This window comes from Oncorhynchus kisutch, linkage group LG3 (genome assembly GCF_002021735.2).
Source record: "Oncorhynchus kisutch isolate 150728-3 linkage group LG3, Okis_V2, whole genome shotgun sequence".
Lineage (NCBI taxonomy): Eukaryota > Metazoa > Chordata > Actinopteri > Salmoniformes > Salmonidae > Oncorhynchus > Oncorhynchus kisutch.
This window is the reverse complement of record NC_034176.2, coordinates 30,012,533-30,039,604: the sequence shown is the minus strand read 5'-3', so window position 1 is coordinate 30,039,604 and position 27,072 is coordinate 30,012,533. Positions and strand designations below refer to the sequence as shown.

General features: G+C 41.6%; 2 protein-coding genes across 22 annotated transcripts in view; both read left to right on the top strand.

Annotated features, from left to right (window-relative positions):
• The first annotated feature begins 1,314 nt into the window (after nucleotides 1–1,314).
• On the top strand, nucleotides 1,315–6,772 carry LOC109880017 (zinc finger CCHC domain-containing protein 8). The gene is made up of 14 exons (XM_020472245.2): nucleotides 1,315–1,510; nucleotides 2,242–2,284; nucleotides 2,359–2,433; nucleotides 2,540–2,645; nucleotides 2,744–2,818; nucleotides 2,935–3,038; nucleotides 3,335–3,400; nucleotides 3,475–3,535; nucleotides 3,667–3,800; nucleotides 3,950–4,092; nucleotides 4,228–4,343; nucleotides 4,452–4,538; nucleotides 4,627–4,732; nucleotides 4,935–6,772. The coding sequence occupies exons 1-14, from the start codon at nucleotides 1,345–1,347 to the stop codon at nucleotides 5,846–5,848; spliced, it is 2,196 nt and encodes a 731-aa protein (XP_020327834.1). The 5' UTR covers nucleotides 1,315–1,344; the 3' UTR covers nucleotides 5,849–6,772.
• Nucleotides 6,773–7,457: 685 nt separating this feature from the next.
• LOC109879961 (CAP-Gly domain-containing linker protein 1) overlaps nucleotides 7,458–27,072 on the top strand; it is a 51,428-nt gene continuing 31,813 nt past the window's right edge. For 4 of the 21 annotated variants that reach the window (XM_031820647.1, XM_020472186.2, XM_031820630.1 and 1 more), the window contains exons 1-9: nucleotides 7,459–7,812; nucleotides 18,319–18,522; nucleotides 19,207–19,727; nucleotides 20,572–20,696; nucleotides 20,882–21,098; nucleotides 21,255–21,452; nucleotides 21,906–21,997; nucleotides 22,358–22,418; nucleotides 24,844–24,948. In XM_031820647.1, the coding sequence (XP_031676507.1) occupies nucleotides 18,432–18,522; nucleotides 19,207–19,727; nucleotides 20,572–20,696; nucleotides 20,882–21,098; nucleotides 21,255–21,452; nucleotides 21,906–21,997; nucleotides 22,358–22,418; nucleotides 24,844–24,948 (1,410 nt within the window). In that variant the 5' untranslated portion in view covers nucleotides 7,459–7,812; nucleotides 18,319–18,431. Of the gene's footprint in view, nucleotides 7,813–15,543; nucleotides 15,654–18,243; nucleotides 18,523–19,206; nucleotides 19,728–20,571; nucleotides 20,697–20,881; nucleotides 21,099–21,254; nucleotides 21,453–21,905; nucleotides 21,998–22,357; nucleotides 22,419–24,843; nucleotides 24,949–27,072 lie in introns of those variants that run through there. The other 17 variants (XM_031820700.1, XM_031820686.1, XM_031820726.1 and 14 more) reach the window with 15 other exon arrangements.

Here is a 27,072-nt window from a genome sequence, read left to right as displayed (position 1 = left end):
GTCAGGTCAAGACCCTGGTGAGGACGACAAGCACGCAGATGAGCTTCCCTGAGACGGTTTCTGACAGTTTGTTCAGAAGTTCTTCAGTTGTGCAAACCCACAGTTTCATCAACTCTCAGGCTGGCTGGTCTCACATTATCCCACAGGTGAAGAAGCCTAATGTGGAGGTCCTGGGCTGCCGTGGTTACACGTGGTCTGCGGTTGTGTGGCCTGTTGGATTTACTCCCAGATTCTCTAAACAACTTTGGAGGTGGCTAATCGTAGAGAAATTAACATTCAATTATCTGGCAACAGCTCTGGTGGACATTCCTGCAGTCAGCATGTCAATTGCACACTCCCTCAAAACTTGAGACATCTGTGGCATTGTGTTGTGTGACAAAACTGCACATTTTAGAGTGGCCTTTTATTGTCCTCAGGTGCACCTGTATAATGATCATGCTGTTTAATCAGCTTCTGGATATGCTACACCTTTCAGGTGGAAGGATTATCTTGGCAAAGGAGAAATGCTCACTAACAGGGATGTGAACAAATTTGTGCACAATTTGAAAACAAAAATAAAAATTTTGTGCATATAGAAAAGGTCTGGGATCTTTTATTTCAGCTGATGAAACATGGGACCAACACTTTACATTTCTTTATATTTTAGTTCAGTTCAGTTAACACCTGTAAAGTTATCTGTTTCCTTTAGGGATGGGGGAGAAAACCCCAAAACACTGGAAATATTGGTATTGTGCAAAATGTCATCAGTTTGACCAGTTTTAAGGAAATGAAAAGCTGAGAAAACAATGAAACACGTTTCTGATGACTTCAGCTGGTCTTGGGTGCATATTGTATGTGGTTTAAATACTGTCTGCGTGCATAACAAGTGTCAACGATATGACAGACACGCATTCACATTTTCTCAAGCGATGCTGAAAGAAATATATAATATTTCTCCACTCATGTTCCCGAGACAAAATTAACATTTGTTGTATCATTTTACTGCAGTTAATATTATATTACGCTACATGTGAAAATGTATAGGCCTACAGTCAGTGTCCATATTTCAGTTATTTTTCCATTTAACCCATATGAATTTAAATTAGGAATATTCTGTTTATTCATGGGTACAGGGATACTTGTAAGTAGGATAACACAGGTGCATGTAAACAGTTTATCCTGAATACGACCTTAAGCGGGATATGAGCTACTATCCCTAAAACTGTGAGCATGTAAACGTGGTCACTATATCCAAATATCTGTTTTTATGGTGACCCTTGAACATGTGGCATAAAACAACCAATCAACGCTCTTGCGTGATTAAGTGTTGACCTCTGAACTCTAGCCAGCAACAACAGAGTGAAGATGGCGGAGTTTGATTTTGGTGACTGTGAGCTCTTTGAACAATTGGAAGAGAGTATGCCTGTTGCTACTCACATTCGGTTCACTGAGGAGGGTGGAGAGGAAGGCTCTGAGCTCAGTGAAAGATTGGAGGAGTGTGAGGAGACAATCCGGAGTCTAATAGAAGAGAATATCCTTGTGTGAGAAGCTAGCGGGTGCTAGCTAGCCACCATGTCTGTGGCCTAACTTTAGCTAGCCAACGAGACATCTTTATTTCACCGCTCAACCAGTCACTGGTTGGACATGCCTCTTGACAGCATTTCATCTCACTAGCTTGCAAACTATTTTGTCATTGCAGCTAAAAAACATACTAGCTAGAACACATGCAAAAAAAAAATCGACGTTTTACTACGATTTGCCAAATAGCTAGATAGAAGACTAGTACGCTAACTCCCTAGCCGAATAAACTCAACGCTTTACGATGGATTTGAGCGGCAATTAGTGTGGGTGGACTGGAGCTCCGACATCACATAACTTAATTTGATCAAAAACTACAGATTTCAGGACCGAAAGAATAATCTGCAATTACACATAACGAAACTTTAATTTTATGTGACATCTAACACATCGTTAATCGTGGAGTTGAGTTTAATCGGCTAGTAACTCCCAAGTCTGGTGGGGGGGAATGATAACGTCAGCCTAAAACTGTTAAATTTAGTCACTCTCTTGAATTAACACTGCATAGTTTATGTACAATGCTAGAAGTATATTCACTTTCCATTCATCCAATTATAAATGGTTTGTGGTTAAAACTGTATAATCTTTTCCAAACAAACTAGTAGATTGGTTGAACTTGCTTGATGTCTATGTTGTTTTGATAAAAAATGCCTCCGTATTATTTTTCTTTAACCTATTGTCCACATCAAGAGTTGAAGAGAAAATTGAAAGTTTTGACAAGGCCAAGGTAAGTTATTGATGCGCTACTCACTACAGGCATAACCTGTGTGTAATGACCTCATTCAAATATTTTTCTTCCAGTGGCATTAATGTTGAAAACATCAAGATTGATGGGCCTCTTCTACAGATCCTTTTCGCAAATAATAGCATCTCAAAGTAGGATTTCTTTTTTGGTTTCTTAGTCAATTTCTCCAATGATTTTGTAACTTTATTTCTATGTCTATGGGCGTTAACATGTGAACTGTTAATCTTCTTTTCCCAGGCAATGCCGTCAAGAAATTGAAGACTCCATCTGTAGTATTGTTCAGAAACATCAGCTGCATGGAGAAGTTGAAAAAGGAAATCCCTCCAGCAATGTCAACCCTCAGGTACATTTTTGGATTTGGAGATGGTCTTGCTCAAGTTTCAAAGAAGAAAATATGTTTTACATGGAAAATATTTCATATCTGTTTCCTTCCACATGCAGTCTTCAAGTTTCATTATGGAAGAAGATCAGAAGACCAAGACCTGTGGCATCAAAAAGATTAAGGAGGCCTTCAGTGTGGGTGTTCATTTTTTTTTTTTATGACAATCTAGGTGTCTGTCCCCTGCATGTCTTGTGAAATGTACCATTTGCATTTGTTTGTCTGGATATATTTGTGTGTCTCTTTTTCACAGATGGTGGGAAGTGTCCTGTATTTCACCAGTTTCTGCGTGGACAAACTTGGGCAGCCCCTGCTTAATGATAACCCCCAGCAGACAGAAGGATGGGAGGTTCCAAAGTATCCTCAACACTGCTTGCTCTGCTCTCTGTGGACAGCCCTGTGTCCTTCAGTCACTTCTTTTTTCTAAAACGAACATTTCATAAAACATTTCAGTGTAGAATCCAGCTTTCATTGTTGGATAACATCAACTGAAAAGAAATCTAACTTTTTTTAACCATTATCTTTTCTATCTTTCATTGTGTATATTAATGCACGTGGTAGTCGGTATATGTGTAGAAAAGTGTGCTGTGTTTTGTTACGCACGTTTAAACTACAGTTGCATCATTTAATTGAGTTCCTTAATTTTTGCGAAGATATCAGCAGGTCTTCAGCCAGGTCATCGCCTTAGATGGACAGGAAGTACAGATGAAAGAGAAAAGGTATAGCAGAGATTTTGTTTTTTATGCAGGACATATCTGTACATTTTATTGTTGCTTTTGTGCCTATACTACAGACCTAAGCCTTGTTGTTTCAACTGTGGGTTGGATGGTCATCAACTGCGAGACTGTCCTCAGGTAAGTCTTGAATATCATTTGACTTTAATGTGCATCTTATAACATGAAAGTTGTTTACTTACCATGGGCAGACAGAAGAGCTTAAAACCAGGTTTGACACGTGATCAACAGCTCTGTTCGTTTCCTCTTAGCCAAAGGACATGGCCAGAATCAATGAGAAGCGGAAGGAGTTTTCTCAGGGTAACCATGGCAACCTGAGCAATCAGCGTTACCATGCTGAGGAACTGGAGGAGCGATTTGCCAGATACAAACCTGGAATCATGAGGCAAGGCACATTTGAAATGTCTGAAGGCACTGACACAAGAAGAAACTAATTTGTTTTCAGTTATTGCAAGGTCTAAGTGAAGTTGTAGAACTAGGGTTTTTGGTATCACAAATCTGTTACCCTTTGCTTGTGTTTCTGGCATTGATCAGTGAGGAGCTGATGTCTGCACTGGGAGTTGAAATGAACACTCTACCCCCTCACATCTACCGCATGAGGCGGTTAGGCTACCCACCTGGCTGGCTTAAGGAGGCAGAGATGGAGAACTCAGGTCTCACGCTATATGATGGGAAGGGTAAGATTTCACCCGGAGAGACCACAACCACTTTACTAAACACTTCCCTTGCAGTTTTTGTTGAATCACTGATCTTTCCTGATTCTTAATTAATATTGGGCTGCTATGTATTTAAACTGTGTTCACCCTTTATAGTGTCAAAAGATGGAGAACTAACAGAGGTCGACCATGGACAAAGTATTTCCTATGATGTTTGCAAGCTAGTAGATTTCCCAGGCTTCAATATATCTGCACCACCTAGTGTGAAGGATGTAAGTCTTCTTGATATCAGTTTGCTGGCCATCATTAGGGTACAAGCATACCGATCTTTGCCACAACTTGTAGACCTTTACAACCAACATTTTCCCCCGGACTTTTAGGACTACAGGCTATATGGCTCTATTCCAATACAGCATAACCATATGAAGCAGAATTTTGCTGACTATCTGTCCAACAATTTTCCAATGGTAACTACAATTCTCCTATTCCACATTTTAATAAATTGTTTGTCCACTGTATGTGTGCACACTATAAATTAATATATTTTGCCAATAGCCTGGTGCCAACTGCAATAAGAGACTGCATGAATCCGAATCAACTCCCCAGCAGACGAAGAAAAGGAGATCTGATGCCAGGAGTTCAGATATGGATGTTGATTCAGGTAGCGGTGTTATTATTCCAGGTGTCTGAATACAATGTATAACCAATTACTCTATTGCAACCAGCAGATAATTCTGCTTTTCACTGTCATGACTGGGTGGTCGGTCTGTCTGTTTGCAGAAAACAAAAGTCACTTATGTTGTATGTGTGCAATGGCCTCCCTGCTCTAGCAGTGCATAACGCTTGTCAGTGTCTGTTTCCAGACCAGGATACTACACCCCGCCGCCACCGGAGCTCAGACAGCTTCCAGTTCCAGCCCCCGCTGCCCCCTGACTCGCCATCCTTTGGTTCACCACCTCCCTTACCTCATGGTACACCACCAGCCACTCCCACTCCACCCCCTCTTCCTAAGGGAACACCTCCCCCCACACCCACTAATGGTTCACCGGCTCTACGGGGACGCAGTGTGGGAGTGGGTGAGGAGTCTGTAGGTGGGGAGGAGGAAGAGCTGACACTGGAGGAGCTGGAGGAGCAGCAGAGGCTGATCTGGGCTGCATTGGAAAATGCTGATACCACCACCAACAGTGACTCTGAGACACCAGCTGTTGGAACACCCCTCCCCAGCTCGCCCAGCGTCTCCACACCTGCCCAAGTCGACACTGAAACTGAAATGGAGGAAGGTGAGGCTGAAGATGAAGAAAAGGAGGGATCTGTGGAGGTTTCCAGCCACAACAGTGATGAGCAGATCAGTGTTGATCCATCTTCTAGCAAATGTCAGGATGATGTTGAAGATAAAGGCAAGGTGGTTGAAGATGAGAGCAGCTTGTTGAAAACACCAGTCCAAGAGGAGAGCCCTATGAGTCCTGAAGCTGCTGCAGATAGAGGCAATGTGCTTGCACAGAGGCCCAGCTTGCTGCAAACACCAGTCCAACAAGAGAGCCGTCAGCAAGACCCCTCAGATCAGGATGCTGTCGAGGGAGATCTGTCTGACTCTGTGGGGAAGGTAACAGCCGTGCCTCACCGGAGTAGGTTCGCACATGGCATTATTCCCTTTGAGGACACGCCAGAATTCACAGAGGTTGCTGAGGCCACCGGGACATACCTTCGAATCCGAGACTTGCTGAAAGGTTCCCCTCGAAATATGGCAAAAAAAAGTGAAAAGACTGGCTTGAATTAAAATCCAGGGATTCTTTTGCATAAACACTTATTTTTTAACAAATCTGTGGTTTTCATACACTTTTTTCTTTAAGTGTGCCACAAAAATTGGAGCTGAACAGTTTGGTGACCTGTCATTCAAACTTATTTTTAATGTTTTTTTTTTTTTGTACCAAAATGAATGTATTTTATGCGTATGAGTTAGCTGTGGTCTATGAAGACGCAAGGTTTTCATAGAATAGTTTTTCTTTAAGGAAACCTCATAAGCCAGTTTTGGCGTGTCTTTTTTACCATTCACATAAAATCATTTTTGTAGCAATGACAACATCCATATTGCTCTTTTAGGTGTAAAGGTAAGATTTTATAAAATGTATTTTCCTCTTCTGTTTTTACCATCGATTGATCATTTTTCTATGACTCTTTGCAGTCTAGGCGCCTCTCCTCTTCTCATGGTTAAAGTAGCCTCCTATTGGCTACTCCTTTCAAATAAGGACATTCATCTCGATTTTTAAGTTAATTTGAAACTTGGTTGGATTGTTGAGGTGATTTTTAACTGGATTATTTTAATTTTATTTTGACACAGGAAGTCGGTGTCTTAATTCAGAATATCACTACCACAATATGGCCCTGCTTTAATATCGCACGTTTATTTAAAAAAGTAACAACCATTGTACGTCTTTTCGTCAGTGTCATAGACTTGGTTCAGCATCTGGTTATTGCTACTACATAATGGCACTAGAGAGCAGCAAAACCTAATTGGACTTTTTCAGGTAACCATATTAAATTTGACTAAGAGCAACTTGTCTAGAGGAGAAGAGTGTCAAAGGAGATTGGCCTACTTTTTACTTAGGGGTCAATGGTTTGTTTTTGTTATTCTAAATTGGACTGTCATTGTAGTTTTGCCATTGAACGTCTGAATTAAACGTACACAGTATGTGGGAAGGCTGCTTGCAGTATGAATTTCTCATGTTTCTGTTTTTAAATAGTGTTCAAGATTATAAACCATTTGGAGGGCTGGTTAAGGGTTGTGCCCTGATGGTGCTTGGTGGAGAATGGCCAAAATTAGATCTAGTAATGTACTGGTCTAAAGCGTTGTCACATTTCTTGACTGCCAGCCCTGCTCTAATATAGCCTTTATAGAAGCAATTATTGGTCTGTACCGTATCTGTTTGGATGGTGAAATTGTACAACTGTTCTCTCCAGTCAAACCATGTGATAAGTACGTTATTAGAAAAGGACCCAACTCTTACCAGAATTTTAACGGTAAAAGGAAGCAAGTTCCACACAGGGTTTCAAAATCAGTACAGGGAAACGAGCAACTGTATTTGGGTGATAACCGTTTACCTATATGGATTTAAAAATATATATATTTGACAAAGGGCATGCTCAAAAAAAATTCGTCCGAGCAAATGGTCTTATTTAAAGTGTATAAATGATTTTTCGTTTTGACAGACGAGCAATAATAATGCAAGTTTAGTAGCTTGTTTAAAATAATATATATATAGCGAATGGATCTTATAACCTATTGCGTGTTCGGATAACAATTCTGGTAATTTATTGTTCAATTTGTGGTCCAGTATTAGATACTTTTTTTTTACTGTCTAAAGGGGCGAGACCATTTTACGTCATTGCATCACTCAATCAGCACCTCAGGTCGGACTCAAAACAGAAGGCTTCGGTTGGGGAGACAACTCAGCAGTGTCTGTGGGATTGTTTATATCTAGCTTTTCGTCAAAGAAACGGTTCATACGAGAGTGCCACAGGTAAGGATTGGTGAAGAGACTTGCATCCGCTATCTCACGTTAGCGGTATGGTTAACCGGGCGGGCCCTCAGCCAGGTCAATGAGCCCACAACAACCCACGGAGGAAAAGGGAGTTGCTAAACCCCATCTTAGCTCACGGCTACATCGTTTAGCCTACTGGAGGTAGAAGAAACCAAGCCAGCCACTACTACCTGGGCCTTCAAGGTTAGCTAGCTAACAACCGGTAACTAACCACATTTTCAGCATGTTTTGATTTGGAGATTATATGTTGACTGAAGACGTGATTTTAGATTTATTTTTACCGGAGATCATAATCGCTAGTTCAATCCCGGTTGTCCGTCAGCGGTGACATTGCAGTACGATTCGGCGTTCGGACTTGTGATTCCGTCTAACAGTAGAACTAGCTAACGTTAACGTTAGTTTCCTTAGTAACGTTAATGGCAACCCATTGTCAAGTGTGCTATGTTTGCGTGGCTTAGGAAAGCTAAAATAGTATGAAAGCTACCCAGTTGCTACGTTAACTTTTTCGGAACGCCGTGTATTTGTCAATTTTCTTCTCTGAACTTCACGATAGCCTTGCTGCGAGCAGAGACTGGAAAATGTGTCATTAGTTTAATCACTTTTTAATCAATTTTCACAAGTGGAACGATAACTTAGTATCGTATCTAGCAAGCTGAGTTGGCAGGCACAGGCCTGGCAGAGTATAGCTACTAATGTTAGCTAACTCGCTTGTGTAGTTTTTTTGCGAGACGATCTACTAGCAAGTGTTTCAATACATTTAGATTGTTAGCCCAATCGAGTTTTCTTGAAGTTCGCATCATAGCACTTTTCGAAGGTACTGTCAAACGATGTCCAGATGTGCCACCTCATCGACCACACCGAAAACAATACACTGGAATGGCAATGCGTCAGTGGGACTATGACACGTGGGAAATCTCCCAGGGAACCTTTCGAATGGACGATCATGAAGAACAACTCAAACTCAACGAACCATTTGTCTCTTGTCAAGTTTGCTTATTTATACCTTGCAAGCGAACTTCAAGGAAATGCTATTCGGTGGTGGAAAAAGTACCCAATGTCATACTTGAGTAAAAGTAAAGATACCTTAATAGAAAATTACTCAAGTGAAAGTCACCCAGTAAATTACTACTTGAGTAAGTCAAATGATTTGGTTTTGAATATACTTAAGTATCAAAAGTAAATTGCTCAAATATACTTAAGTATCAAAATAGAAAGTGAAAGTATAAATCCTTTCTATTCCTTACATTAAGCAAACCTGATGACTTTTTTTATGTTTTGATTTATGGATAGCCAGGGTCACACCCAACACTCGGACATAATTTACAAACTAAGCATGAGAGGCAGTGGGGATGACCAGGGATGTTATTTTGATACGAATTGGACCACTCCTGGCCTGCTAAGCAATGGATGTCAGTGAAAGTGTATAGAGTAAAAAGTACATTATTTTCTTTAGGAATGTAGTGGAGTAAAATATTCTACCATGGTAGTGATTAAAATCACTTGATACTTTGTACCTAAACTCAGGTCAAGATAATCTATTCTATGAATGAATGAATTACATTTACATTTTTGTGTCAAGTCGCCAGTTGGCGACCCATCCCTTACTTATGGGATTAATTGACACAAATAAACATGAAATAGATTCACAGTGATAATTATTCCTGTGTTTGGATCAGTGCACACTGCATAAAGAAATAACCATAATCTACTATTATGTATTTATCTAAGCAATATTAGTAACTTTGTTTCAAGCTCTGAATGCTGATATGAGACCGTATACCACATGTTTGACAAAACATTTATATTTAGTGTTCTAATTACTTTGGTTAGCTATAAGGCACCTCAGGGGTTTTATATATATATAGACTAATTTCAGTTGAATACATTCAGTTGGACAACTGACTCGGTATCCCCCCCCTTTCCATATATATATGGAAATATATATATATATATATATGGAAATATATATATATATATATATGGAAAGGGGGGGATACCGAGTCAGTTGTCCAACTGAATGTATTCAACTGAAATTAGTCTTCCACATTTAACCCAACCCCTCTGAATCAGAGGTGCGGGGGGGCTGCCTTTAATCAACATCCATGTCTTCGGCGCCCGGGTTAACAGTGGGTTACTGCCTTGCTCGGGCAGAACGACAGATTTTTACCTTGTCAGCTCAAGGATTCGATTCAGCAACCTTCCGGTTACTGGCACAACGCTCTAACCACTAGGCTACCTGCCGCCACATGGCCAATATACGATGGCTAAGTGCTGTGTCGTGCGTAAGAACAGCCCTTAGCCGTGTTATATTGGCCATACACCACAACCCCTCATGCGTTATTGCTTAAATAATAACCATAGAGTAGTTAAAATAACATAGCAAATAAATACAGAAAAATTAAACAGAAGACGTGTAAAAATATCTGTGACTTTGACTTGGTTTCAGTGCTTCTTTGATCATGCTCTCATTTGAAATTCTTCAGTAATGATTAAATGATAAGCCTGTTCGGGAAACATTTGATCATGAAAAATCATCTGCCTAATTGATTGAGTTCAGCAGAATGGAGAGAACTTCAGGCTTAGGTTTCTTTTTATGCTTGGATCAACGTCCACCAATAAGGCTCAAGAAGTTTTGCCTCCACCGGTAACAGAAGCAGGTGCACCGACCAAGGTTTATTTGACCTTACCAGGCTCGGTGGTGGATCCTGATACCCTGCTCTCAGTCCCCAGGGCTGTACTCTGCAGAGGCAGCCAGACCCTTTATATACTCAGGGTAAAAGAGCTCAGCCAGGTTTTTAGGTTGCCAACAGTTAACCTGGTTTCCTCACTTCTTGGGCACCTGAGATTCCCAAGAAGTGAGGACACTTTGGTATTGGCCCTGCTCTGAAAGCTCATTTGAATTGCTAGACTAGAGCAAGATAAGTAACAGAAAGTGTGCCAGTGAGCTGACCATTTATTATTGAATAATATCTATGGCATTGAGTCTGGTGTTAGACTACCGTCTCTGATTTACAGCAAAACCATCAACAAACAATAACATACCACTACAAGCAATTAGTTTACAGTTGAATTGTTTTCACATGAATCTGCTAAATATTAAAACAAACCATCCAGGCTTATTTGATCTCATATTTGTTTAATCTTTTGATCCAAGAAAGTGCTCGTTGTCTTAAACTCCTGCTTTGCTCACTGTACTACTGATGTTTCAGAATTTAGTCGATCCCAAACTGAGCTGTCTGATTAGGCTATTGTTTATGATTTATGTACGATTTCTATGCCTGCTATGATGAAACTGGCCTTTAAAAAAATAACAGTTATTTGGTATTACAAGTGAACCTGACAATGCTTCTTGAATGTCCTTTTTTCCTGGAGGAAAAATGTGTCTGTAATGTGCCTATTTCACAACCAAGCCATGAAAACAACTTTAAATGTTTTTTTTGTGTTTTTTTCCCCGCTGAAACCCGGAAGTGTCATTCAAAGCATTATAAAGCATATAAATAGGCCTATGTCTGGATTTGATAAGAGCTTTGATTGAAAATGTAAGACTGACGCTACCTGATACTGATGAGCCATACGTTAAAGACATTTTAAGGATCCCTTGTCCAAATGATCATGCCGTTATCAAATACATATATGATATAGGCTACTGCACATTACACAACTCTGCTCTCTTGGGTAAATAAATGAAACTAGCTCCTGTAGGCTAATCTTTTTTAATGTAAATTCTATTGCTGTGCTGTATTGTATAAAACAGAGAACATGGGATTATGGTGCAGCCTACAAAGTTACAAGTATAGGCTTGCAAATTTGATTTTCATTTTGAAATATAATAGGGCCTATTTGTAAAATTAATAGGCTGACTCATACACAACATGACCAAAAGTATGTGGACAACTGCTCGTCGAACATCTCATTCCAAAATCATCGGCATTCATGTGGAGTTGGTCCTGCAATAACAGCCTGGGAAAGGCTTTTTCCACTAGATGTTGGAACATTTCTGTGGGGACCTGCTTCCATTCAACCACAAGAGCATTAGTGATGTTGGGTGATTAGACCTGGCTCGCAGTTGACTTTCCATTAAATCCAGAAGGTGTTTGATGGGGTTGAAGTCAGGGCTCTGTGCAGGTCAGTCAAGTTCTTCCACACAGATCTGAACAAAATATTTTTGTATTGACCTCGCTTTGCACACAGGGGCATTGTCATGCTGAAAAAAGAAAGGGCAATCCCCAAACTGTTGCCACAAAGTTGGAAGCACAGAAATCGTCTGGAATGTCATTGTATGCTGTAGCATTAAGATTTCTGTTTACTGGAACTAAGGGGCCTAGCCCGAACCATGAAAAACAGCCCCAGACCATTATTCCTCCTCCACCAAACACTACAGTTGCTACTATGCGTCTGCCAAACCCACAATCTTCCGTTGGACTGCCAGATGGTGAATGGTGTTTAATCACTCCAGACAACGCGTTTCCACTGCTCGCTCTCTTTACACCACTCCAGCCGATGCTTGGAATTCCGCATGGTGATATTAGTCTGGTATATGGCTGCTCGGCCATGAAGTTCCCGACGAACAGTTCTTGCGCTGACGTTGCTTCCAGAGGCAGTTTGGAACTCGGTAGGGATTGTTGCAACCGAGGACAGACAATTTTTACGTTCTTTAGCACTTGGCGGTTCCATTCTGTGAGCTTGTGTGGCCTATCACTTCGCGGCTGAGCCGTTGTTGCTCCTATACATTTGCACTTCACAATAACAGCACTTACAATTGACCAGGGCAGCTCTAGCAGGGCAGAAATTTGACGAACTGACTTGTTGGAAAGGTGGCAGCCAATGACAGTACCTGTGATTTCTATTGGCTACTGTATTTAACATTCAGAAAACAAGAGCTTGCGTTGCGTACCTCTTCAAATAGTATATTGGTATAAGAAATGCGAAATGTGGGGCGAGCTATTCTAGTCTAGATTTTCCTACATGGGACTCCAAGAGCTAAGGAGCAACACCAGCGGAGCTCAGGTGCGTGCGTATTGTGCAAGAGACAGAGGCTATAAGTTAGAAGCTTATTATACATAACCCATCATTAATTACCTAAATATAAGGCTAATACTGCATTGAACGTATTACCTGAAAGAGGTAGGCTAGGATATATATATATATATATATATATATATCTCAATCAAGAACAGGATTATCTATTTGAATGGAATTGATGGAGAGAGACTGCGAGAGTGCTCGCGTGGTGCACTGATTTAAACCAATGATATTCGAGTGATAGTTTTTATTTTATTGCAGCTGCAGTGTTGTAAAACAGCCTATCTTTACAATTAAAAAAATTAAGTGACCCCTGAAAGCCGGATGGAGATGGGTCAATAAAACATGCATTCAGACTATATTAGAGGTCGACCGATTATGATTTTTCAATACCGATTATTGGAGGACCAAAAAAGGCGATACCGATTAATCAGCCGATTAAAAAAATATATATATATTAAAAAAAAAAATTTAAAAAAAAATTTCTAATGGCAATTACAACAATACTGAATTAACACATTTTAACTTAATATAAAACATCAATTTAGCCTCAAATAATGAAGCATGTTCAATTTGGTTTAAGTAATGCAAAAACAAAGCGTTGGAGAAGAAAGTCATATGTGCCATGTAAAAAAGCTAACGTTTAAGTTCATTGCTCAGAACATGAGAACATATGAAAGCTGGTGGTTCCTTTTAACATGAGACTTCAATATTCCAAGGTAAGAGGTTTTAGGTTGTAGTTAATATAGTATTTATAGGACTATTTCTCTCTATACCATTTGTATTTCATATACCTTTGACTATTGGCTGTTCTTATAGGCACTATAGTATTGTCAGTGTAACAGTATAGCTTCCGTCCTCCTCCTTGCCCCTACCTGGGCTCGAACCAGGAACACATAGACAACAGCCACACTCGAAGCATCGTTAACCATCGCTCCACAAAAGCCGCAAGGGGAATAACTACTCCAAATCTAAAAGCGAGTGACGTTTGAAACAGTATTAGCGCACACCCAGCTAACTAGCTAGCCATTTCACATTGGTTACACCAGCCATTAGGCTGATAGGCTTGAAGTCATAAACAGCGCTGTGCTTACGAAGAGCTGCTGGCAAAACGCACGAAAGTGCTGTTTGAATGAATGATTACGGGCCTGCTGCTGCTCAGTCAGACTGCTCTATCAAATCAGACTTAATTATAACATAATAACATACAGAAATACGAGCCTTTGGTCATTAATATGATCGAAAACAAAACGTTTATTATTTCAGTGAAATACGGAACCGTTCGGTATTTTATCTAACGGGTGGCATCCCTAAGTCTAAATATTCTTGTTACATTGCACAACCTTCAATGTATGTCATAATTATGTAAAATCCAGGCAAATTAGTTCGCAATGAGCCAGAGAGCCCAAACTGTTGCATATACCCTGACTGCGTGCAATGAACGCAAGAGAATGACACAATTTCACCTGGTTAATATTGCCTGCTAAACTGGATCAGTAGTTATAACTAGTGATTATGATTGATTGTTTTTTTTACAAGATAAGTTTAATGCTAGCTAGCAATTTACCTTTGCTTCTACTACATTCGTGTAACAGGCAGGCTACTCGTGGAGTGCAATGGTTAAAGCGTTGGACTAGTTAACTGTGCGGTTGAAAGATTGGAACCCCTGAGCTGACTAGGTGAAAATCTGTCGTTCTGCCCCTGAACAAGGCAGTTAACCCACAGTTCCTAGGCAGTGATTGAAAATAAGAATGGGTTCTTAACTGACTTGCCTAGTTAAATAAAAGGTATAAAAACATTTTTTTTTAACTTTTTAAAATAAACAAATTATCGGAAATCGGCGCCCAAAAGTACAGATTTCCGATTGTTATGAAAACTTGAAATCGGCCCTAATTAATCGGCCATTCCGATTAATCGGTCGACCTCTAGACTATATATTATAGACTATGCTGCAGCAAATGTAGGCCGACTTGTCACAAAAAGTGACCATGGTAAGCTGATAGATCTACATGGATTGAGAACTGCGCTCCAATCTGAGATGGTCCGTCCCTACCCTGAGTTTTGTTGATCCATCATGCAGAGGCCATAGAGAAGCCAGATTTAGACATTGAATATAATTTAACACTTCCATTTAATGCCATGCTGTTCATATAAATGTTTTATTATAATTTACTGGTTTCTACAGTTATTTATCCCGTGAAAAGAGTGGTTTTGTGCTGTAAATCTCAGTAACCGGGTTCCCGCAATTCAACCCTAGTCTTGTAGTACCAAGTGGTTAAACACTATTTTCAAGATTTATGCCCTGAGACAAGTAACTGTTTCCAAGTGCATCCATTTCTCTGAGAAAGTTAATTACTCTTTTTGCACTTCATGAAGGGAATGGGGAAGTGGAGGGTACAGTACATTGCAATTATTCATAATAAGCAAATTAGGTGTCATTTAGTGAGGCTTTTTCACCACTGATGTCAGCAAAAGTATATTGTACAGTGAAAAATGCAAGGTCCATTGCCTTTTTCCTGCATTCAGAGAACTAACTAACTGTCAGAGCGATGCTTCCCTACTGTGCAGGGTTTAGCTAAGCCAGATATGCTGTAGATAAGCTCCTGCAACAAGTAATCATACATGGAACTCGATTATCTCTATGTTTTGGGCCCTCAAATCAGTTTAAGAAGTACATTTGATTTACAGAACACGTCCTCTTCCAGTCCCCACCCATGTCATGTATCCGAACAGAGCACCAAGGTTATGTTTATTTTTACAGTGCCGTCTTCATTGAAAAACTATTTGGAAGTACAATAGCTTGCTGGTCCACCATTCAATCTGATTTTTGATATCTCCTAAATTTACAGCATGCACTGGTGGAGTTCATTGTGTAAATTTTTAATAGGTGCTTACTTTCTGCAGGTGGCATGTGAACCCAGTGCCGTAAGAAACATGTAATGAGACACTAAAATACAAAATGTCTGCACACTACAGGAAGTGGGTCAAACAAGCGCTTCAGCAAATGATCCTGGTTTGAAAGTAAGTTTAAATTTAAACAAATCCAAGTTAATTAATTTAAATTAACCTGGATGGGAATTATTTTAATGAAAATACCCTGACTAGTAACCTAGTTTAAGAAGTTTGTATGGTAACTTTTCCATAGTACCATGTCATTTTGCATGTTCATCACTAGGATATGTGAATTACCCAAAACCTGCATTGACAGAACATTGGTGTTTGGCTGCCTTCCTAACTAGAGATTAGAGTGGGAGTCAGGAGCAAAGGATTAGGCCTGCCATTACCAGCTGACTACACTGATAAACTGAAAGCTGAGAACATTCTATCACTTTCATAGGCACAAGATGTCCACAGTTTCTAAATGTAAGGCTCAGGTTTCAAGTCTAGAAATTGCTGGTCTATTTGGGAAAGCAAGTTGACTTTACCATTTTCTATAGATTCAAGACATAAGAAGTTTGCGACGCAATGTACGAGACGTAGTCATGTTTTTGAGGAGGTTGTTTTTGTTTAATACTGTTACAGGTTTGACAATGTCGGCCTAGACATTTGGGGTAAAGTGGTGGCTCTTTTTTAATTTGTTATAGAGTAGAACAGATAGTGAGTAGATAGTGAACTTATCTTAAATAGAACAGGCACAACAATAGATAGACCCCTCTACTCTTTCTATGTATCCTCTCATCATTTGCTGCCACAAAGATATCAATCATTTCTGTGATTTTTCCTTGAGGGCCTGTGCTCGTCCTCCTGACCTCGGGGCACAAATCAGTGTCATTCAAAGACACAGAGAGGGAAAACTGGAGTGCTGCAGGGAAACTGGGTCAATGCTGCTGACTCACCCATTATTCTGTGCTGCTGAGAGATCTATTTTGGCATTCAGGCAGATGTGTGTTTGTGTGAGAGAGAGTGCTCGATAGATCTAGGCTTTTGTGTCTGTGACTTAGCTGCAAGATCTATTTTTAATTATTTTAGTTAGCAGTTTTCCGTTATGCAAGGTGACTTGATAATGTTAGATGCTCTCACTCAGGGCTGGCAGCATAATAGTCAGGGAAATGGATGTAGGAAGTTGAACTATTCCATTACTGATGTTGCCTCACCTTATAGCCTAAACAGTACTCCAGATGTAGAACGGTTGTGTAGGCAAATGGTTCCTATTGGATGACATTCTGTTGGACCACATACCTCCTACTACAATAATAGTGCATAGTTTGTGTTGCCATAGCAGCAGTACTTAAGTAGTGTGTGGTTGACCTCCATGGGTAAGGTGGTAAAGTGATATGTGCAGGCTGGAGGCTCACTGCCCTAGCCTTGCTGTCCACCTGCTGCTCTGTCTCTTAACCACAGGCATTATTTCAAGGCTTGGTGCAAGTCTTAGCAGACTATCAATAAAATTCAGTCTGACCTACCTTCAGTACCACACGTTGCCACCTCTGGGCCAACGGCTTCATCAGTTACTACATTATTAATGCTATTTCTCACATGAATAGTATCCTAATTGTAGTGTTATCTATCCTTATTGAGAAATCTTGAGAAAAGACAACACAAACATTTCCGGATAATGGCAAGGTCACTCTTTCATTGTCAGTCCGGTAGTAACGGGTAGGCTAGATCCTTGTAGCATCTTTAGCTATTAGCTAAAGTAGTCTGTCCTGTAGGAGGGCTGCTAAACACCCTACTCCTTTATGTTTATGCACTAATCCCTCCCTCTTCACACAAACTCTACAGTTTATGGTGAAGAGGGAGGGTCCAAGACTCTGGCAAACACACATTAACACAGCAGAGTATTAGTGGTGGGAATGTGAGGAATTTAGAAAGATGTCATTGTGTTTTAAATGAATGTAATGGGCCCATTTTTAAGAACTGCTTAGTAAAGTAGTGAGGGTAGAACAACATGGTATTGAGCAACAACAAAAAAAGAAGTGTACTCTGGCTGACAAGTAGGGGCCTTTATGTCTGGTGTTGAAAGATGATTTATGCTCTGGTCAGGTGCCTCACACTGTCTTTCACAACAACAACAAAAAATTGAATATGAGTGCAAATGAATGGTACTGGGGTCGTTGATACAGAAGACTGATCGACTTTGCATGTGTGAAAGGGAAAGCGAGAGAACTTGTTTTCGTATGGTGGTGACAAATGCAGACACAGAGACACTAGAATGTGGCCTGGCTTGTGACCTGAGTATTTTTAGTATAGAACTCACTGTGACGGGGGAGAGATTCTGCTTGTTGTGATAACAGACTGCCTACATTGACATAAGATCATTTGAATGTCGAGGACAGACCATTCAGCCCATCTATTCTCACCATTAATCCATTGTAAACAATAACCCTTGGCAGTGCCACCCATGATGTTGAAGTTGAACCAAATGAACAAATCAATATAAGAAGCCAGGTTCTTGAAAGTAAAAAAAAAAGTAAAATGGACCAGTGGAACAACACTCCTTCCTCCTTTCCATTTAACTGAAGTAGTCTATGGTTATTGAACATCCCATTTCCTTTTAATGTGGTTTATTATCATTAGTAGTCTATTATGCAAAGTAAATAGGCTAATATTTAAAAAGTGCATACATTAGTACAACAAACAGCTTTGTACAGTATCTCCTTTCTCTTAACAGGGTCCTTTTTTCCCTCCCTCGCCCCTTTTTCCTGTCTTTTATTTGTGGTTCATTTATTTTGGTGCTGCTACTCAGAGAGCATTGTCATCTCAGCGGCTGAGCACAACTACGTCGATGGTTTGGGGTCAGCCGGTGCCCACTGACGGACAGAAAGGCCCTGTGGATTTCACAGCACACAGAGAGGAAACATGAGCACAGCCAAGCCCAGCGGGCTCAAAGCACCCAGCAAGATAGGCAGGCCGACGGGGGTGCCAGCCACCAAGACCTCCCCTTCCACTGGTAAGAGCTCCTCCTCAGCACCAGCGTTGTTCACATGGCCTGGCTGCTTCTCATTCCCGGCTGTGGGAGCTACAGCAGCTAACCTCTGGCTTGGATGTCATCAATCGGCTTACGGTTGCAATAAAAGGGGCTTTACTGCTTCATCAGTCTGGATCTGCTGATTACATTTGATGTAGACCTTATGCTGTAGACCTTATCAGTCACTGGCCATTTTGGATCCGTAGGCTGTAGTGTTTACCCCTAAAATCTCTCCAATATGGTGGATTACCTATATTTTTCAGCAGGAGAAATTGGGTGAAGTGAGTCTACTAGAGGCTTTAGACACAGTGCTCTTTGTCTTGCTGTGTGAAATGTGCTGCTATTTTGTTTCAAATCGTTGACAATCAGAGGTCATGTGAAAATGTGACTGTGAAGTGTGACCTAATGATGACATCCAATGAACAATTATTTGTACATTGGTCAGCTGTTAACATTTGACCAAGTTTATTTGTATATAGAATATCAGGCAACAGTAATTGTTGACGGTACATAACATATGGCATTATGGGGTAAGAGTTTGAAAGTATTGAATAACAAGGTAAATGTGTCATGTTCTGTGAGCTAACTCCTTCATGTTAGTTCTGTTAGCTCAGTGAAGTTGTCTCACTGGCAGTAATTGGATGTTTTCCACCCGTTTCCCTGCAGCCGGACCCAAAGTAGTCGCAGCTGACAAGTCCACTCCAGGTGGCGGTGCAGTAGGGACGCAAGATGGCGGGGAGAACTTCCAGGTCGGGGAGCGGGTGTGGGTGAATGGGAACAAACCTGGCGTGGTGCAGTTCCTGGGGGATGCTCAGTTTGCACCAGGACAGTGGGCTGGCATTGTGTTGGATGAGCCCATTGGGAAGAACGATGGCTCGGTGGCAGGGGTGCGCTACTTCCAGTGTGAGCCCTTGAAGGGGATATTCACTCGCCCCTCCAAGCTGTCCTACACAGAGGGCGAGGCCAACGGGACTCAGACAGCACCTCCATCCCGGGCTGGGTCACCCACCCCCTCCACCGCCAGCCTGGCCTCTCACACCCCCTCTGTCAAGAAGGCCTCAACTGCAATGCCCGCCACTCCAGCCTCCAACCTGGCACGCACAAACAGCGAGTCTATCTCCAACCTCTCAGACACCGGCTCGGTCAAGAAGGGGGAGAGGGAGCTGAAGAATGGAGACCGTGTTTTGGTATGGCTTAGTTCATTAACACTTTGAAAGCAGAGGTTATTTTGGATCAGGCAGCTTTTATCCCGATGCTTATTTTTCTGCACCTGCTCGCTAGTTCATCTTTGCAAGTTGGTCTCAAATGTTCCCCCTCTCCCCTGGGCAAGCCCCGGCTCCACCCCCTCCTCTTGCCCCTTGTGTGGTGACTTTGCTGTAAATACAGGCTGGTCTCAGAGTCACATGACTGACCCCTTTCACCATGGTAATCACTCAGGAATGTGTCTGCAGAACAAAGTCTCCACCCACCCAACTCACTCCCAACTTCTCACTGACCAATGAGAACGTACGTTCTAACACGCCTCCGTGAGCTCAGTGTCTGTGTATAGTCACTCGGTTCACAGCCAAGCTCTGTCCTCTTATGAGCACCTTCCTTCCTGAATGTTGGCCAAGGCCCCTCTCTCTTTCTCTCATAGTCAGCTTCAGGCTGTGTAACATATTGTGTTGAGAGGAAGTGTGTCACTGATGATCAGAGGAAATGTGACAGGGACTGTCCACAAAAATACCATATATAGTAGCAAACATCAAATATTCACTTGAAGGGAGGGTGCTTTTCTCACTTCTCCCTTTAGAGAATTGGGAAAGTAAATGCTGACTGTGCATTTATCAGCTCTTTGATATTGACAGGTTGCGTGTATTGATGATTATTAATATGTACTGTTGCCTTAGTGGTTTTATTGCAAGCCAAGCTAGTTACCCTCTAGGCGCTTGGATATTCTTTCTGTAAGGAAAAGTGCTCTATAAGTTAAATTATTATTGGTATTATTTTTATTAGGCTTTTCTGAACTCTTTCTTTGTACTGTCTCTGCAGGTTGGTGGCACAAAAGCTGGTGTGGTTCGCTTTCTTGGTGAAACGGACTTTGCCAAGGGAGAGTGGTGTGGTGTGGAACTGGATGAGCCCCTGGGAAAAAACGATGGGGCAGTGGCAGGAACCAGGTAATCAGACCAGAGAGTATTATCAGACAGGTTTGAGAAAGATGCCACTCCCTGGTAACCAATTTGCATAAAAGAGAGTTAAGCACAGCCAAGTCGTGTTATTTATATATTGAAAAAAAAAGAAGATATATATTTTGGCACTGACATGTTTTTTTGTCTTATGCCCTTAATTTGTGTTTACCCAGATACTTTCAGTGCCAACCCAAGTATGGCCTGTTTGCCCCGGTCCACAAGGTCACGCGCATCGGCTTCCCCTCCACCACGCCGGCCAAGGCAAAGACCACGGTGCGGAAGGTGGTGGCCACGCCCTCAGGCCTGAAGCGCAGCCCCAGCACCTCTTCCATCAGCTCCATGAGCTCTGTGACCTCCTCTGTCAGCGCCAAGCCCAGTCGCACAGGCCTGGTGAGAAACACGCGCACACACACACACTCAAAGACACACACACATACACACCTGCAGTGTAAACAAGATGTCTGTTCTTTAATTGGGTTTTGTCTGGTAGAACTCCATCCCCCAATTCACCAGTCTTAAACACTCTTCTCCGTTCCCCCACCACAGCTGACAGAAACGTCATCACGGTACTCAAGGAAGATCTCTGGCACCACAGCAGTTCAGGAGGTGCTGAAGGAGAAGCAGCAGCACATTGAGCAGCTGATGGCGGAGCGGGACATGGAGAGGGCAGAGGTGACCAAGGCAACCACCCATGTGGGCGAGGTGGAGCAGGAACTGACCCTGCTGAGAGATGACCAGGAACAGGTCAATACGCACTCTCCCTTATGGCTTATATATATATATATATATATATGCACGCACGCACGCGTGTGTCCCCTGTCATGGTGTACACGCACAAACAGCATACAGGGTTTGCCCTCAGGATTATTTACACACACATTCCCCACAGATAAGATCCAGGACGTTCCAGCATTGGAACTCTCATTAGCAAAAGTGTATTATGTCATGCATGACAATGACAAACCTGGCGCCATGAAAACACCTTAGTGCTGTAACTCAATCAAACACTCATGTCACATAAACCTCTGCACTGCCATCTGCTGTCAATGCTCAACACTGTCAATTAAAAAACATATCTGTTTTTTTACAGGCAGCTGTCGGATGTATAGCTGCCTTCGATAGTTTTTTCTTGGGTGTCTCAGGACCTATATTCATGACCTGTTTAAATTAATGCATATTTATGTGTATCATATGAAGATGGAGGCCAAGATGGACCAATTACGCACCCTGGTGGAGGCTGCTGACAAGGAGAAGGTTGAGCTGCTCAATCAGCTGGAGGAGGAGAAAAGGTGAGGCTTCAGAGGGGTGTGGGGTGACAGGAGACCTGGGGGATGACAGGAGACCTGGGGGATGACAGGAGACCTGGGGGATGACAGGAGACCTGGGGGATGACAGGAGACCTGGGGGATGACAGGAGACCTGGGGGATGACAGGAGACCTGGGGGATGACAGGAGACCTGGGGGATGACAGGAGACCTGGGGCATGGGGTCTTACTATGGGTATAACTATGCTGATAGTGGAAATATGTGTTTCTAAGATTATCATCACAGTACTGTGATGTTTCAGACCTCTTGAGCCATGATTCCTTTTCAGACCTCTTGTGTTCAATGTTTCTGAACTATAATATGAAGTGTGTTCTGTGTGATAGAAAGGTGGAGGACCTTCAGTTTCGTGTGGAGGAAGCTTGCATTACCAAAGGAGATCTGGAGGTAAACACACACTGTTCTACACACACTCCAGAAATATGTATACGGCTTTCCTCTGTATGCACAGAGAAGAATCTTTGATTCACATTCCCCTATCTCAAGTCGAAATCTGCCCCTAAGTGACTTTGATGCTGAGGTGTATCAGAAGTACACCAATGCTGCAGCTCATCAGGACTGCAGTTGAAACTCCCTGTCTTGTCAAATTGGGACATTTTGAGGTAAAAGCGTTTTGATGACAATGCAGACTGGAGTTCCTCTCTGGAATTAAGTCACTCTGCAACATCCCTGCTCCCGATCCCTGAGATTAGAGTGGTGCAGAATGTGCCTTATATTAATTCCTTACGTTAGAAACTATATCTTACCGAAGGTCACTATTTGGATACTCTGTATGCATTAGATCAACAGTTTGGCCTCCGGCTTGGGATTTTAAGTTGGCAGGGTAGTGATCAGTGACATCTCCTTAGACTAGTATGCCAAGGACTGAGCAGTACATATTCTCTCCAGTCTGTCTACGTAGACCAGAGATCCGTCCTGCCCAGTTCCCACAGCCATCTCATATGCCCTGTAAAATGAGACTCTGACTGAAATCTCATTCTCTCTATGGTGCTGATGGCACTCACAAGTGACAGCAAGGTCATCCATTCCCACATGGAGCAGGGTTGTGTCAGAATCAGATCTGACTGAGCCTGGCTCTCATGCGCTTCTAGTATCCATGAAGTCATGCTACTGCGCATTGTAGAGGGTCAGCCTGAGCATGGCACTGCGCTGTTCTACAAATAACGCCCCCAAACTACTATTCCAAATTTGCACAGTGCCTTTCTCAGGCAGATCTGCACAAATCTGGAGGTCTTTCTCATTTCATGACTATGTAACATGTAGATATCCACACAGTGGGATTTACATAGCTTGAATGTTCCTAAACATAGTTTGCTTGAAGTGAACACCTGATCTGAGAATAATTTTAGGAATTTGTTGGTGTTTATTTATTTCCTGTGTTCCACTCGTTAAGAAATACCAGTAGTACATCAGACTAAGGTTAGCACAGTGTTGTTCCCCAACACATCTCTCTAGTTCTATTTGATGGGAATGACCAAGTTTATTTGTATATAGAATATCAGGCAACAGTAATTGTTGACGGTACATAACATGTGGAAATGAGGAAAGGTGGGCAATTTTGGGGGAAAACAACGAACTATTTTTTTGCCTCTCCCTTGGCAACCCATATCTTTGTTTACGGCTCAGATACTCGGAAGCAAGTGGGCTCAGGGTGGCTGTTATAACATGAACATGATTTGTCTTTATCTACCCCACAGTGCCACTACAATTGGGACCATCCCAATTACCCTGAAGGCATTCCACTACAAACGTTATCTTTAAAAATGAGTGCCACAGGGTTAGAAGTAATACCCCTTTTTTATCTGATTTTGTTTGCGTACTAACGGTCTGTGTACTAATTACTGCAACAAATGTATTAAGCACATGCATGCAGCTTTTAAAAACAAACGTACCAAAAAAACTAAAACCAAACCACCACGGCAACAGTTGACGGTGTACTAATGTTGTCCTCTACCTACCGCAATCAGTGATGTTACTGCTTCTGTGTCCTCTCCTCCCCCTGTCCTTCATGTTGGCCCAGTGCTAAGCATGGAACCACTGGAGATGCTCCCCTCCACCATCTCACAGTCTTGTCACAGGCTTGACCTCTGACCTTCCCATTGCAATCTGTTGAAATCCAAAGTAAATGTTCTGCACTTGGTAGCATTGAATTAATAGGGGCATTTTAACCTTAATGTATCAGTTTTGTGAGGGGGAGGTGTTTATCAGATGGGGCCTACATTATAAGAGTACTAGTCCATTTTATATGTTTTGCCCCATATTCTACAGTGTTTACTGATTTTGTCTGTTTTAAGTTGTTTATAAATGTACATGGGTTTTTGCTATTTCTTTATTGATCTACTGATCAGTGATCTTTACAAATGGGAGCAATCACAAAAGAGAGAGAGAGCAGTGTTGCTGTCCCTTTTCTGTGCATGAAGGCCCTCCATGTCATGGAGTAAAGTGGGGGGTGGAGGGGGGGGCTCGTCCATTTAGATTTTCACTCATTTGCCGGCTCACTCACTCAGTTCAAACATGCCTTGGTTCACCAGGTCATTCTGCATGTATTCCTCTGCATACCCATAAGCATAACACATCTCCCCATTTCCCATGCTCCTTCTCCCATATCCTCATATCACCTTCCTTCAGCAACATCTCCAATGCTCACCTGTGCTAGGCATGGGGTACCCTTCCCCTCCCATCCCCACTCCACCTCCCTCTACACCCTCCACCCACCCGCAAATCTTCCCACCTCCCTCTTCCTCTCTGTGTTGGGCTGGCATGTGATAGTGGCACTGGTTGTGTTCTCTTCCTCTCCCTTCTTTACTAACAGACGCAGACCAAACTGGAGCATGCCCACATTAAGGAGCTTGAACAGAGCCTGCTCTTTGAAAAGACCAAAGCTGAGAAACTCCAGAGAGAGTTAGAAGACACTAGGGTAATGGATCTTGCTCTACATAGCGCTGCGTTTGGAAAGAGGGGTGGAGTGGGGATGGGGCCAGGGTAATGTTGAAAATCTTGGGATGGGGTACAGAGGATCTCCAGATAGCTGTACCACTGGCTTCCACATGCTGTTTTTCTGACCTTCTCTGCCTTAGAGGGTTGGTAACGGTAGGAGTCAATATTTACAGTGCCTTCAGAAAGTATTCACACCCCTTGACTTTTTTCACACTTTGTTGTGTTACAGCCTGAATTTAAAATTGATTACATTTAGATTTTCTTTTGTCACTGGCCTACACACAATAACTGTATAATGTCAAAGTATCTTGAGAAATTTTTACAAATTAATTAAAAAGGAAAAGCTGAAATGTCGTGAGTCAATAAGTATTCATCCCCTTTTGTTATGGCTAGCCTAAATAAGTTCAGGAGTAAACACATTTTCTTAATAAGTCACAAGTTGCATGGACTCACTGTGTGCCATTATAGTGTTTAATGTGATTTTTGAATGACTACCTCATATTTGAACCCCACAAATACAATTATCTGCAAGGTCCCTCAGTCGAACAGTGAATTTCAAACACAGATTCAATTACAAAGACCAGATAGGTTTTCCAATGCCTCGCAAAGAAGGGCGTTTTAAATTGATGTATTTCAGTCCTTGACTTATAATGTTCTGTACTATGTATAATGTCATGTTTCATGTGGACCCCAGGAAGAGTAGCTGATGTCTGCAGCGGCTAATAGGGATCCTAATAAATACCTATTGGTAGATGGGTAAATAAAAGCAAGAAAAAACAAACATTGAATATCCCTTTGAGCATAATCAAGTTATTAGTCTTTGGATTGTTTATCAATACACCCAGTCAATACAAAGATACAGGCGTCCTTTCTAACTCAGTGGCCGGAGAGGAAGGAAACCGCTCAGGGATTTCACCATGATGCCAATGGTGACTTTAAAACAGTTTCTGTGATGGGGGAGAACTGAGGATGAATCAACAACATTGGAGTTATTCCACAATACTAACCTAAATAATAAAGTGAAAAGGAAGCCTGTACAGAATAAAACTTTCAAAAATATGCATCCTGTTTGCAATAAGGCACTAAAGTAAAACTTCAAAAAATTTGCCAAATACTACTCTTCATATTTTCATGCATGGTGGTGCCTGTATCATGTTATGGGTATGCTTGTCATCGGCAAGGACTAGGGAGTTTTTGGGGGGGATAAAAATAAATGGAATAGAGCTAAGCAAAATCCTAGAGGAAAGCTTGGTTCAGTCTGCTTTCCAACAGACACTGGGAGACAAATTCACCTTTCAGCAGGACAATAACCTTAAACTCAAGGCCAAATATACACTGGAGTTGCTTGCCAAGATGACATTGAATGTTCCTGAGCGGCCTAGTTACTGTTTTGACTTAAACCGGCTTAAACATCTATGGCAATACTTTTTTTGTGCAAATATTGTACAATCCAGGTGTGCAAAGCTCTTAGACTTACCCAGAAAGACAGACAGCTGTAATCACTGACTCAGGGGTGCGAATACTTATGTAAATTATATTTCTGTATTTAATTTTCAATACATTTGAAAAAATGTCTAAAAACATGTTTTTACTGTCATTATGGAGTATTGTGTGTAGATGGAACAATTTGGGTTGTAACAACAAAGTGGAATATTAATACTTTCTGAAGGCACTGTAGCTGCATTTGAATGTCACTAAGTAAACATTGAATGGTGTAGTTGTCTAATCTTTTTACTTGCTAGCAACTAATATTATCTATTGGCCTTATCTGTAGTTCCAAGAACCAATTTCAAAGTTGCTTTATAATATGCAGCATCTTACACAGGCTTTCATTTTCTTCCCATTTTGTCAAACATGAACCATTCACATTCCTGTGTGTCACCAGTACAGCAGTCTTAACCACTTTACTGCTGTCACTGAAAACATTTTAAAACATCAGGGTTATTTTTTTTACTATACTTTTAGTTTAACTATACAACAATTTTCTTTTTCATTGAGGTTTTACCCAGAGAACGGCAAAGCCGTCTGATTCTTTTGCCTCTTTCTCCATGTGTTCCTCTGCTCACAGTTAGCACACAGTCTCAAATACTTCGCTGTTAGGACA

What these genes read in the sequence shown, in the direction of transcription:
- LOC109880017 (XM_020472245.2), top strand. Translation starts at nt 1,345, where the DNA reads ATGGCGGAGTTTGATTTTGGTGACTGTGAGCTCTTTGAACAATTGGAA. An exon ending in GTACAGATGAAAGAGAAAAG is followed by an intron (nt 3,401 to 3,474) that starts GTATAGCAGAGA and finishes CCTATACTACAG; the next exon opens with ACCTAAGCCTTGTTGTTTCA. An exon ending in CACGCTATATGATGGGAAGG is followed by an intron (nt 4,093 to 4,227) that starts GTAAGATTTCAC and finishes CACCCTTTATAG; the next exon opens with TGTCAAAAGATGGAGAACTA.